The 13,868-nt window shown below is 41.9% G+C and overlaps 1 protein-coding gene across 4 annotated transcripts in view; it reads left to right on the top strand.

Moving 5' to 3' along the window:
• LOC110520933 (talin-2) overlaps window positions 1–13,868 on the top strand; it is a 153,824-nt gene that overhangs the window by 111,887 nt on the left and 28,069 nt on the right. For all 4 annotated transcript variants that reach the window (XM_036975472.2, XM_090226693.1, XM_090226736.1 and 1 more), the window contains 12 exons: window positions 353–472; window positions 3,321–3,518; window positions 4,107–4,246; window positions 4,810–4,903; window positions 5,506–5,595; window positions 5,680–5,802; window positions 6,387–6,530; window positions 6,726–6,887; window positions 7,446–7,586; window positions 9,278–9,459; window positions 13,092–13,227; window positions 13,309–13,410. In XM_036975472.2, coding sequence (XP_036831367.2) covers window positions 353–472; window positions 3,321–3,518; window positions 4,107–4,246; window positions 4,810–4,903; window positions 5,506–5,595; window positions 5,680–5,802; window positions 6,387–6,530; window positions 6,726–6,887; window positions 7,446–7,586; window positions 9,278–9,459; window positions 13,092–13,227; window positions 13,309–13,410 — 1,632 coding nt within the window. The remainder of the gene's footprint in view (window positions 1–352; window positions 473–3,320; window positions 3,519–4,106; window positions 4,247–4,809; window positions 4,904–5,505; window positions 5,596–5,679; window positions 5,803–6,386; window positions 6,531–6,725; window positions 6,888–7,445; window positions 7,587–9,277; window positions 9,460–13,091; window positions 13,228–13,308; window positions 13,411–13,868) is intronic.

Consider the following 13,868-nt stretch of genomic DNA (forward strand, 5'->3'; position numbering starts at 1 on the left):
ACTGCTACTCTCCATAACAATTATCTGCTTTAAGTGTTGCCATTTTCTTTCCTCTGTCTCCTGCTTAGCGATCCTCTCACAGGAATGCTAGCTGCCGGAAAACTGCTTATTTGCAGCAGGGCCCTTTGGGAGATAATAATATGCCAACCAACATATTGGTTGGCATATGTCTGTGACAGTAGCATAAATTAGTGACATGGATTGTCGTTCTCCGCTTGCAGACTGATTTGCATTTGAGATGTTTTTCCTTTTCATAGCTGTTGTTTTTCCTTTCATAGCCCAAAGTACTGTGGGAAATTGTTAGAATCTGTAATATCAGCACACTGACAGGCTTATCTGTGCTGTGTTTCAGGTGGCCAGGGCAGTGTCCCACTCTCTGAATAACTGTGTCAACTGCCTGCCTGGCCAGAAGGATGTGGACATGGCCCTGAGGAGCATCGGAGAGGCCAGCAAGAAACTGCTGGTGGACACTGTGAGTCCTGCTGCCAGATGCGCGAGGCTGCAGTTTGGAGTGTTGATGTCTTATACACAACCTAAATATAAGGGGTTATAGAAGAGCATGGCAATGCTATCCTTTTAACACACATTTTCCATTCATTACTGGAGTCATTAATCATCTGTAGAGATGTCTATTCACGGCAAATTCTAACAAACATAAGACCAAATACCAGATGGATTATGATCTGCAGCCATTTTTATTTATTTCTCGGGTAACAATTACAGTGCCTTGCGAAAGTATTCGGCCCCTTGAACTTTGCGACCTTTTGCCACATTTCAGGCTTCAAAGCATAAAGATATAAAACTGTATTTTTTTGTGAAGAATCAACAACAAGTGGGACACAATCAAAAACTGAAAAATTGGGCGTGCAAAATTATTCAGCCCCCTTAAGTTAATACTTTGTAGCGCCACCTTTTGCTGCGATTACAGCTGTAAGTCGCTTGGGGTATGTCTATCAGTTTTGCACATCGAGAGACTGACATTTTTTCCCATTCCTCCTTGCAAAACAGCTCGAGCTCAGTGAGGTTGGATGGAGAGCATTTGTGAACAGCAGTTTTCAGTTCTTTCCACAGATTCTCGATTGGATTCAGGTCTGGACTTTGACTTGGCCATTCTAACACCTGGATATGTTTATTTTTGAACCATTCCATTGTAGATTTTGCTTTATGTTTTGGATCATTGTCTTGTTGGAAGACAAATCTCCGTCCCAGTCTCAGGTCTTTTGCAGACTCCATCAGGTTTTCTTCCAGAATGGTCCTGTATTTGGCTCCATCCATCTTCCTATCAATTTTAACCATCTTCCCTGTCCCTGCTGAAGAAAAGCAGGCCCAAACCATGATGCTGCCACCACTATGTTTGACAGTGGGGATGGTGTGTTCAGCTGTGTTGCTTTTACGCCAAACATAACGTTTTGCATTGTTGCCAAAAAGTTCAATTTTGGTTTCATCTGACCAGAGCACCTTCTTCCACATTTGGTGTGTCTCCCAGGTGGCTTGTGGCAAACTTTAAACGACACTTTTTATGGATATCTTTAAGAAATGGCTTTCTTCTTGCCACTCTTCCATAAAGGCCAGATTTGTGCAATATACGACTGATTGTTGTCCTATGGACAGAGTCTCCCACCTCAGCTGTAGATCTCTGCAGTTCATCCAGAATGATCATGGGCCTCTTGGCTGCATCTCTGATCAGTCTTCTCCTTGTATGAGCTGAATGTTTAGAGGGACGGCCAGGTCTTGGTAGATTTGCAGTGGTCTGATACTCCTTCCATTTCAATATTATCGCTTGCACAGTGCTCCTTGGGATGTTTAAAGCTTGGGAAATCTTTTCGTATCCAAATCCGGCTTTAAACTTCTTCACAACAGTATCTCGGACCTGCCTGGTGTGTTCCTTGTTCTTCATGATGCTCTCTGCGCTTTTAACGGACCTCTGAGACTATCACAGTGCAGGTGCATTTATACGGAGACTTGATTACACACAGGTGGATTGTATTTATCATCATTAGTCATTTAGGTCAACATTGGATCATTCAGAGAGCCTCACTGAACTTCTGGAGAGAGTTTGCTGCACTGAAAGTAAAGGGGCTGAATAATTTTGCACGCCCAATTTTTCAGTTTTTGATTTGTTAAAAAAAGTTTGAAATATCCAATAAATGTCGTTCCACTTCATCATTGTGTCCCACTTGTTGTTGATTCTTCACAAAAAAATACAGTTTTATATCTTTATGTTTGAAGCCTGAAATGTGGCAAAAGTTCAAGGGGGCCGAATACTTTCGCAAGGCACTGTAAGTGTCTGTTTTCAAGTATTGTTTTTAATTAAAATGGTCAAAAAGAAAAAACAATAATAGCTTCTTGGCGAAGATAAATTTCTCAAGCAAAAATGTTGCTCGGACTGTCTGGGAGTGGTCCTAGTGGGAAGGGGGGAACTGAAAACTAGCTGTTATTGGCAGTGAGGTTTGGAACGGTCTTTCTTATTGGTCTTTTAACTAATCAGGCAGGCCAAAACACCATCCCAGCAAAACAAACGTAAATGTCAAGCGGTCTTTTCAAATGCTCTTAAACTAAAAGGGCATTATCATATTTTTCACAATTTCACAGTGTTATTCAAATCAAACTTTATTTGTCACATGCGCCGAATACAACAAGTGTAGACCTTACCGTGAAATGCTTACTTACAAGCCCTTAACCAACAGTGCAGTTCAAGAAAGAGTTAAGAAACTATTTACCAAATAAACTAAAGTAAATGATGATAAAAAAGTAACACAATAACATAACGAGACTATATACAGAGGGTATGGGTACTGAGTCAGTGTGCGGGGGTACAGGTTAGTTGAGGTCACTTGTAGATGTAGGTAGGGGTGAAGTGACTATGCATAGATAATAAACAGCAAGAAGCAGCAGTGTACAAAACAAATGGAGTGTAGGGGTCAATGTAATAGTCCGGTGGCCATTTGATTAATTGTTCAGCAGTCTTATGGCTTGGGGGTAGAAGCTGTTAAGGAGCCTTTTGGTCCTAGACTTGGCGCTCCGGAGCCGCTTGTCATGCGGTAGCAGAGAAAACAGTCTATGACTTGGGCGACTGGAGTCTCTAACAATTTTATGGGCTTTCCTCTTTCCTTCCAACCTCATATTGTGGAAATATATATTCACAACTGAATGCATTCAACCAAAATGTGTGTTCCGCATTTAACCCAACCCCTCAAACACAATCACGTTTATTTATTTTTAAAACGTAAACAAATATTTTGTGATATCCAATTGGTAGTGACAGTCATGTCACATCGCTGCAACTCCCCTACAGTTGTGTTTCTCTTCTGTGTCTCCAGCTCCCTACATGCAGTAAGTCCTTCCAGGAGGCTCAGAGTGAGCTAAACCATACTGCAGCTGAGCTCAACCACTCCGCAGGGGACGTGGTCCACTCCTCCCGGGGTACCAGCAGCCAGCTGGCCATGGCTTCTGGGAAATTTAGCGAGGACTTTGACGAGTTCTTGGACACTGGCATTGAGATGGCCGGACACACTCAAGTAGGTATCATTAACTGTAGAAGATCCCAACAGCCCCATATATCTGATTCGTCTCCCTGTGAAATGAATGTGGATAAATGTTACGATGCCTGATTATACGGTTGGTAGACAGTTTAGGTTAAATAGGATAAAATGAAAATGCCTCTGAGGTAGTCAAATGTTGAGTGATTTCATTTTTTTCTGTCACTTGAGCACTTAAGCTATTTAGATATATTTGTTAATTAGACCTTTTCATCTAATTCACTTAGGTACATGATTATCCCCGAGAGCACTAACACGGTCAGACGTAAGGAGATCTTTGATGATCTTGTTCTAGTTATTTTGCTAATTCATTTGGATAGATCGTGTGAGAGTGCAGTTGATGTAGCATGACACACAGGCCTTAATCCGGTTGAAAGGGAATTGGCTGTCAGAGGTGGGGAAAACGGTTCACTTGATGTCAATTTCATAGGCCATTCGAGAGCATAGACAGTGTGACTGTGTGGCAATAAGTACAGTTTCATTTTCCTGGAAAGAGGTGTCTCGAAAAAAATGTCAACATTTTTCTTGAAGGAACAGCTGAGTTGTATTGTGATGTTGTCTTTGTAGTGCCAAGAGGACCAAATCGAAGTGATTGGCAACCTGAAGAACATCTCCATGGCATCCAGCAAGCTCCTTCTGGCAGCCAAGTCCCTGTCAGTGGATCCTGGAGCAGCTAACGCCAAGAACCTGTTAGCTGCTGCTGCAAGGTGAGGCCACTCAATATGGAGTTGAATGGCATTGTGTAAGGATGTCACAAGCTCGTGAGTATAAGGACGGTCTACGTTTGCACAAAATAAGAGTGTAAGGAGTGGCTATAGTTAGCTAGTTAGAACAAAAAACATACTCAATATTCAGAGCCATTCTGATCCAGTTTCCAATCAAAGTACTACAACATCTCTGCTGTGACTGTGGTTGTATGGCCCCCCTCACAGCATGCTGCTAGGCTGAGAGATAGACAGAGATAGTATGGTAGAATCCCTCCTGCTGGAGACATGGCAGGCAGCTGGCCGCACTGGGATTTTAGCCTGACTGAATTCCCTCTCTTTAATTAGACAGATGGATGGAAGCCATGGCTGGAGCTTGTCTGTGATCACTGAGGCTGAGCGTGGCCTCGACACTCCTGTGCAGTGTTAGATTGTCACAGGGAGATCGGGGCAATGGGCTCTGCCAATGCTTGTGTAAAGTAAAGGGCTGAGAGTGTGTGCTGTGTGTACATGTGGAAAGAGATGTGAGAGCTAAAAAGCCCTATGCTGCTGCCCTTGTGTTTCAGAACGGTGACAGAGAGTATTAACCAGCTCATCACACTGTGTACCCAGCAGGCACCGGGCCAGAAGGAGTGTGACAACGCTCTAAGAGAACTGGAGGTAGCCTTTTTACCAAACACTACACAGACCTTTTTATGTTCAGGCTAGATAATGTTTATTTCAGTCTCGACATATTAAAGGGTTTTGATGTAAATGTTTTACCAGTACATATCATTCAGAATGGATGAAATGGGATGATATTTAATGTCTGAATGAGATGCATGTTGCTGTGGGTTTCTGTGTGGACATTATTGTATGCACAGCAGTGCTCTGTCTCTATGGGAAATAATGACCAAGTCATTTACTTCCTCTGTGCCTTCAGCCCACGTCCCCTCCTCTTCACCCGCTCTGAAAATTGTTACCTGTCTCTGTCTTTATCCATCCATCAACAGAGCCTGCTCAACATTTAATGACAGTCCCCATTAATTTCTACCCCTTGAGTAACACTAATGATACTGTTATGTAACTAACAGATCTGTGGTTTCTTTTCCAAGTAATGACTATAAGTTAAAGATTAACATGGCTTCAAAACAGTCAGATTAAAAACAGTTGGGCTTGTTTTTCATATAGCACACATTTTACTGCCCCATCACTGTGGGTATCAGATTGGTAAAGTAGTCTGTGCTGTCCTTATTGTTGAGCCCCTCTCCCTCTGTGTACAGGCTGTGAGAGGATTGCTGGACAACCCCAGTGAGCCTGTCAGTGAGCTCTCCTACTTTGACTGCATCGAGAGTGTCATGGAGAACTCAAAGGTAAAGCCTTACAAAACAATCACATGCACCATAGACTTTAAATTGCAGTAATCTTACAGTTTATTTCCATTTCTCCATGTACAGGTTCTTGGAGAGTCTATGGCGGGGATTTCCCAGCACTGTAAGACGGGTGATGTGCCAGCGTTTGGGCATTGCGTGGGAGTAGCGTCCAAGGCCCTGTGTGGGTTGACGGAGGCGGCTGGACAGGTGAGATCCCAACCTAGCACTGACATACTGCCTGGAACTTCCAGCCTCCCTCCCACTCCTTCCTGCTATCAGTCCTGGAACTGGGTCTGGCACACAACCAACAGTCTCTATCAGCTCTAAACCTCCGTTCATGTTTAATAACAGCAGCTAGCTGTTTCTAAAGCAGAAACTAAGCCATGAGCATTCCTCTCACCCGCTGTTCATGTTTAATAACAGCAGCTAGCTGTTTCTAAAGCAGAAACTAAGCCATGAGCATTCCTCTCACCCGCTGTTCATGTTTAATAACAGCAGCTAGCTGTCTCTCTAAAGCAGAAACTAAGCCATGAGCATTCCTCTCACCCGCTGTTCATGTTTAATAACAGCAGCTAGCTGTCTCTCTAAAGCAGAAACTAAGCCATGAGCATTCCTCTCACCCGCTGTTCATGTTTAATAACAGCAGCTAGCTGTCTCTCTAAAGCAGAAACTAAGCCATGAGCATTCCTCTCACCCTCTGTTCATGTTTAATAACAGAATATTTATCCTTAACAGAAACTAAAGCTATGTGGCATTCCTCTTTTCGCTTTCTCCTTCTCTCCACACTGCAGGCATCCTACCTGGTGGGTGTGTCTGATCCAAACAGCCAATCGGGTCATGAGGGGCTGGTGGATCCCATCCAGTTTGCCCGGGCCAACCAAGCTATTCAGATGGCCTGTCAAAACCTGGTGGACCCTGCCAGCAGCCCTTCTCAGGTGAGAAGACCGATGTAGTGGGACACATACAGGGACATTTGTTGACGTATTTAGTCTATTATACGAAATGTTACTTGGTAAATTTGAACATCAACGTAACATCAAACGTCTTCTCAACATATGCCTCTTTAGAGAAATGTCCCATGTTTCTACTGCTTTGTTTGTCATTTGTTTGTGTGTTTGGCTGTTTGTTAGGTTCTGTCCGCAGCAACAATTGTAGCCAAGCATACCTCAGCTCTTTGCAATGCCTGCCGCCTGGCCTCGTCCAAGACATCCAACCCTGTGGCCAGGAGACACTTTGTTCAGTCTGCCAAAGAAGTTGCAAACACCACAGCCAACCTTGTCAAAACTATAAAGGTATGTGTGCTCTCTGCCATGGTCCACTCATAAATGGGATTATTGTCCTTTGTACCTTCAGCAACACTAGATTAATTCATGTTCTCTGTTTCTAATTAAAAAAGTTACACAATACAGACATATTTCTTCATTACTAATGATGTATCTGCATTGGGGTGTTGGCTTAGGGCAGGGGTACTCAAGTACTATTTGAGAATGTCCGGTGACACAAATGTCCTAGGTGGCAAAGGTCCAGATGGGTAATTACATTTATCGGCATAGTAACAAACCACCACCTCGTAACCCATGTGACCCCAAACTGTTCACACCCCTCTTGTTGGCAGAGAGAACATTTTGCTCATTTAAAGCTAATTTCCTGCAATTCTACCCTTTCTTCCATGACTTATGTGTGTTTATATGATACCGGGGTCAAAGCCTGACCTAGTACATAATTATTATTTTTCAATTATTTTTATTTGTTTCCGGACCTGCGTCCCGTATTGACCCCTTTCTGAGTCCGGATCCGGTCCACCAGTTGAGTATGGGGGACTTAGGGCATGTCCTGTTATTTTCTTCCAGGCCTTGGATGGTAACTTCTCAGAGGAGAACAGAGACAGGTGCCGTGTTGCTACAACTCCACTCATCGAGGCTGTAGAGAATCTATCCACGTTTGCCTCCAACCCAGAGTTTGCTAGTATCCCTGCACAGATCAGCAATGAGGTTCGTATAGCTGCTTGTTCAGGGGGTGACTTTTGTATTGTACGATACAGCAGTGCATTCGGAAAGTATTCAGACCCCTTTACTTTTTCCACATTGTGTTGCGTTACAGCCTTATTCTAAAATGGATTAAATAAACATTTTCCTCATTAATCTACACACAATGCCCCATAATGACAAAGCAAAAATAGGTATTTAGACATTTTTGCAAATGTATTAAAAATAAAAAACAGAAATACCTTATTTACATTGGGGGATCCATAATAAATACAAATACATAAGTATTCAGACCCTTTGCTGTGCGACTCGAAATTGAGCTCAGGTGCATCCTGTTTCCATTGATCATCCTTGAGATGTTTCTACAACTTGATTGGAGTCCACCTGTGGTGACATGATTTGGAAAGACACATACCTCTAAATAAAAAACCAAGCCATGAGGTCGAAGGAATTGTCTGTAGAGCTTCGTGACAGGATTGTGTCGAGGCACAGATCTGGGGAAGGGTACCAAAACATTTCTGCAGCATTGAAGGTCCCCAAGAACACAGTGGGCTCCATTCATGAATGGAAGTTCGTAGAGCTGGCTGCCTGGCCAAAGGGAGCAATTGGGGGAGGAGCAATAGTCAGGAAGGTGTAGAGCTCTGGAGAGACCTGAAAATAGCTGTGCAGAGCTTGAGAGGATCTACCGAGAAGAATGGGAGAAACTCCCCAAATACAGGTGTGCCAAGCTTGCAGCGTCATACCCAAGAAGACTTGAGGCTGTAATCGCTACCAAAGGTGCTTCAACAAAGCACTGAGTGAAGGGTCTGAATACTTACGTAAATGTGATATTTTTGTTATTTTTTAAAATCAATTTGCAAACATTTCTAAAAATGTGTTTTTGCTTTGTCGTTATGGGGTATTGTGTGTATTTTGATGAGGGGAAAAAACAATTATTTTTAGAATAAGGCTGTAACTTAACAAAATGTGTAAAAAGTCAAGGGATCTGTATGTAAGCTCTTCAATGTAAATGAAAATGCAGTTCTTGCTCAGAGGACATTTTTTTGTTCTCCTACGAGGTTTCTTTAGCATATATTGTCACATTTGTTTTATTTGTCTGATTTCTCATATATGAAACGGCAAAGCTACCCCTACAGTATCCATGAATACATTGGTAACTACGGCATTCAAGCCTCTTGAAATAGAACCTCAAATATAGAGCCAGCACAGAGTTTTTTCTCCAGGAAAGCTTGGGGAATTGGTTTGATATACCATTTCTCTCTAGTTTATTTGATGTGGCTCAAGGAGAAATGTTGTGTATTTTATGTTAGTCTAGCAGAAAGAGTCCTCACACAGCCCTGAAAGCTTTATGACTTTAATATGTTGGAGGGCAGTGTTTAACCGCTCTCTCGCAGCACAGCTGCTCTAATCTTCAGCTTGTTAATCTAATTGTCGAGGGAGGCTTTGGCTGGCATCTTAAAGACTGAAGGTGTGCCTCTGCGTCTCTGTGTAAAGCTGGATCTCTAATCTCATCCCCCCTGTGATACGCGGCTCTGATTACACCTTTGATCCATCAGAAGTTGGGCTGAATAATAAGAGATCAGGGACAGCTGTGTAGTGTGTTGCTATTGAGCTGTTCTGTTAGTTAGAACACCACAGGTTAAAGATCTTCTATCAACTCAACTGTCCTCCCCTCCCACCCTCTCTTCCATGTCCAGGGCTCGGCAGCCCAGGAGCCCATCGTGCGTTCAGCCCGCTCCATGCTGGACAGCTCCACCCTGCTCCTGGAGACTGCCCGCTCACTCATCATCAACCCCAAAGACCCGCCCACCTGGTCCATCCTGGCTGGGCACTCCCGCACCGTCTCCGACTCCATCAAGAGCCTCATCACCTCCATCAGGTCAGCACTGACCCCTCTGGTAATAAACTATGGTGCTCTGGATATTATTATGTTGAGGCCAAGGGGGGAGTTCAGCTAACTCTGGGTAAGTGTCGGTTCGACTGAGCAGTGCGTTGTCATGGTCATTTATGGTGGCTGGGTTTCCACCTCCCATGTATTATGAAGAGGAACGCTCTAGGGCATTATAAAGATGAATAGGCAGAGTTCCGTGGAGGATCTGCTGTGCTGCTGGTGCTGCTTACAAGGCTTTCTTATACTGAGAAAGTCCCTCCTGCTGTTATGAATTGAGGATTCTTTCCTCATTATCTCACACACACACAGACAGTAAATTGCCCCTCAGCTCCAGCACATTTAGCATCTGGTCAACCTCTAGAGACCATGCACCTACTGTAGTATACAGTGCATTTGTAAAGTATTCAGACCCCTTGACTTTTTCCACATTGTTACATTTTGTAAATGTATTAAAAATAAAAAAACATAACATATTTCATTATTCAGACCCTTTGCTATGAGACTCAAATTTGAGCTCAGGTGCATCCTGTTTCCATTGATCATCCCAGAAATGTTTCTACAACTTGGTTGGAGTCCACCTGCGGTCAATTCAATTGATTGTACATGATTTGGAAAGGCACACACCCGTCTATATAAGGTCCCACAGTTGAATGCATGTTAGATCAAAAACCATGCCATGAGGTCAAAGGAATTGTCCGTAGAGCTCCGAGACATGATTGTGTCAAGGCACAGATCTAATCCATTTTAGAATAAGGCTTTCATGTAGCAAAATGTGGAGAAAGTCCAGGAGCTCTTGAATGCGCTACATGATTTCCCTTCTTTGAGGTCCTGTAAAACTGCATTGATAACCTACTTGTAGAAGTACTGCCTTGTTCATATGCCTTGATTCGGTCTTATGTAGCAACATTTGAAATTGTGTTTTTTACATTGGATAAAAACAGAGACACAGAGCTAAAAAATGGTATATCAAACACTGCATTTGAGGAACAATGAGAAAGTAATTCTGCTTTGAAAGTTGATTAACCTCTAGCGTCGAGCAATCCCGTATCCGGGAGCATAATCATAGCCTCAAGCTCATTACCATAACGCAACGTTTCCTATTCATGAAAATCGCAAATTAAATGAAATAAATATATTGAAACACAAGCTTAGCCTTTTGTTAACAACAATGTCATCTCAGATTTTCAAAATATGCTTTAACCAAAGCTACACAAGCATTTGTGTAAGAGTATTGATAGCCTAGCATAGCATTAAGCCTAGCATTCAGCAGGCAACATTTTCCCAAAAGAAGAAAAGCATTCAAATAAAATAATTTACCTTTGAAGAACTTTGGATGTTTTCAATGACGAGACTCTCAGTTAGATAGCAAATGTTCATTTTTTCCAAAATATTATTTGTGTAAGAGAAATAGCTCCGTTTTGTTCATCACGTTTGGCTAAGAAAAAAAAATGAAAATGCAGTCACTTACAACGCCAAACTTTTTTCCAAATTAGCTCCATAATATCGACAGAAACGTGGCAAACGTTGTTTAGAATCAATCCTCAAGGTGTTTTTCACAATTCTATTAGATGAAAAATAATTCCTGGCAGTCGGTTTCTCATCAGAGGCAAACGGAAAAATACTGCAGCTGGAGATTACGCAATAATTGCGACGGAGGACACCAAGCGACCACCTGGTAAATGTAGCCTCTTATGGTCAATCTTCCAATGATATGCCTACAAATACGTCACAATGCTGCAGACACCTTGGGGAAAACGTGGAAAAGGTAAGCTGACTCCTAGCTCCTCCACAGCCATATAAGGAGTCATTGCCATGAGGCGGTTTCAAAAAATGCAGCACTTCCTGATTGTATTTTTATCTGGGTTTTTTCTGTAACATCAGTTCTGTGGCACTCACAGACAATATCTTTGCAGTTTTGGAAACGTCAGTGTTTTCTTTCCAAAGCTGTCAATTATATGCATAGTCGAGCATCTTTTCGTGACAAAATATCTTGTTTAAAACGGGAACGTTTTTCATCCAAAAATTAAAAGAGCGCCCCCTATATCGAAGAAGTTAACTTGTAAACCTCACTTTTGAGAAAATGGCCTTTGAATGTTTTGGTACCTACTGGAGAGCTCTTCTTTGTCTACACCCATTCAGCATCGTTCACACCCTCTTCAGCTTTAGCTCCACCAATCTCTTTAAGGGTTGATCCAAGCGTTCTGTCTTAATAACAGCAGTCAAGCACCCAAGCTAACTGGCTAACAGTTGTCACAGTGAAATTCTATTAAAATGGACACTTGCATAGTGGAGTCTTTTGTTAAGACATGTAGCCATAATCACAACTTGTGATGCTACTACCTTGCATGAATCTGCAGGTAGCTAACCATCCAGGTTCAACGTTAGCTAGCTAGCTAGTTTGAAGATGTAATGTGTTTTCAGGTGTTTTCTCCATCTCCTAAGATATCATACTCTAATTCCACTGATTTCAAAACTCGGTCCTCCAGAAAGTGGAGAGCAACACTAATGCAGTTCTATGGGCAATATATATTTTTTAAGCGGCGTTAGACAGGATTACCTACAAATACTAACTTGCTCAAATAGAAGCATGCTATATGAGAGACCAATCCAAACTCATCTCTCGGTATGTCCAGCCCACTCATTAGCCAATCATGGCTAGCGGGATGGTTGCTGTTTTTTCTGTTGCTAAACCAACAAGGCTCGTAATTTAACAAGTTTGTTATTAAGGCACATGGAAGTTCACATGTTCCAGAAGGCATTTCTGACCAAAAAGCGCATTTGGATTACGTTCAAATGGCTCTCGTGTGAAGTGTTGACCCATGACATACGCCTAGTTTCCTGAAACGGGTCACATATGTATCATGATTAGGGTTGCAAAGCTATCGTTAATTTAATATATCTTTGGTTATTTTGATAAGTAACTGAACATCTATGGTAACTTTGGTCATTTATACTTGAATAACTTTTTTAAAAATTTATTCATATATAGTTTACATTTTTTTTTTATATCTGTGTCCAAATTGTCAATGAGTTTCTAGTAGATAGACCATATGGTTCAAGAGTAAATAGCCTAATTAATGAAAAGGCATCTAATCAACATTGGTATTTATTGCAATTAATTCTGCAACTCTTCCAACTACTGCCACCAGTTTGACGCAGAAACATTGACAACAAATACATATTGACATAGTAAAACAAATAAAGGTGTGTAAAAAAAAATGTTTAAAAAAAATAAAGGTTATTTCATGCTGAAACCCTCCTATTTAACACCAATGGTATTCACTAAGTTGGTTTATATTTAGGATAATGTTTTACACCGTTGTCATATTTTTATTTATTTTGATATCTTATTTAATTGTTTCATATATTTTACATGTGATAACGCCACACAGGGGGCCAGAGATAATTACAGACACCTGTGATAATCTGAAGTTCCCAAAAGGGCCACTAGATGTCTTGTGATAACTTACATAAAATCCTTGAAAGATACTGTTCCAATATTCTGGTACTTTACTGGTTTCCAGTAATATACCCTCACTTTGCAACCCTAACTGTGATGCTGCATTCATAACCTGCTTGTAAAAGTACTGCCTTGTTCCTATGTATCATGATACTGTTAGGGACAAGGCACCAGGGCAGAGGGAGTGTGACTACTCCATTGATAACATCAACAAGTGTATCCGGGACATCGAGCAGGCTTCTCTAGCTGCTGTCGGACAGAGCCTACAGGGATGCAGGGATGACATCTCTTTAGAAGTAAGTTCGAATGGTCAATATAATTGGTTTCTTGAGCTTCCATTTTCAGTTTCCACACATAATTATTTGCCACTCCCCTAGGCTTTGCAAGAACAGTTGACATCGTCGGTGCAGGAGATTGGACATCTCATCGATCCCATCAATACTGCAGCCAGGGGTGAAGCTGCCCAGCTGGGACACAAGGTACTCAGCTACGACAATTCCCCTATAGCAACCTTTTCTAAGTTAAGATCACTTTCACATGAACCTAATAAAAATAGTTCTGTAGGAATGAGGTTTGTGCAGTATGCCTAATATATTATCACAGCATGTTGGCTATATGCCTTGCCTGCCAATATTGTTCCTCTCAGACCATATTCTATTTCAAAACTCAAGCTTTGATTACAAAATAGATCAGTCGGTATAGCACTTGCAAGCATACATTTAAATAATTAGCAAATCATTTTCTTTCTTATTTTACTGGACTGATGGTACCAGCATCTGATGGTCATGGTGCTTTCAAGACAACTGGGAACTCTGGGGGGAACTAAGTCAAATAATGATGTCGGTGATCTTCAGGTCTGAAAGCCGGAGGTCTGGAAAGATGCCAGAGTTTCTGACTTGGAATTCTGAGATGGATGCCAATGCCCCCCAAAATCCTG

The sequence above is a fragment of the Oncorhynchus mykiss genome, chromosome 1 (assembly GCF_057628025.1).
Source record: "Oncorhynchus mykiss isolate SJ-2025 chromosome 1, ASM5762802v1, whole genome shotgun sequence".
Classification (NCBI taxonomy): domain Eukaryota; kingdom Metazoa; phylum Chordata; class Actinopteri; order Salmoniformes; family Salmonidae; genus Oncorhynchus; species Oncorhynchus mykiss.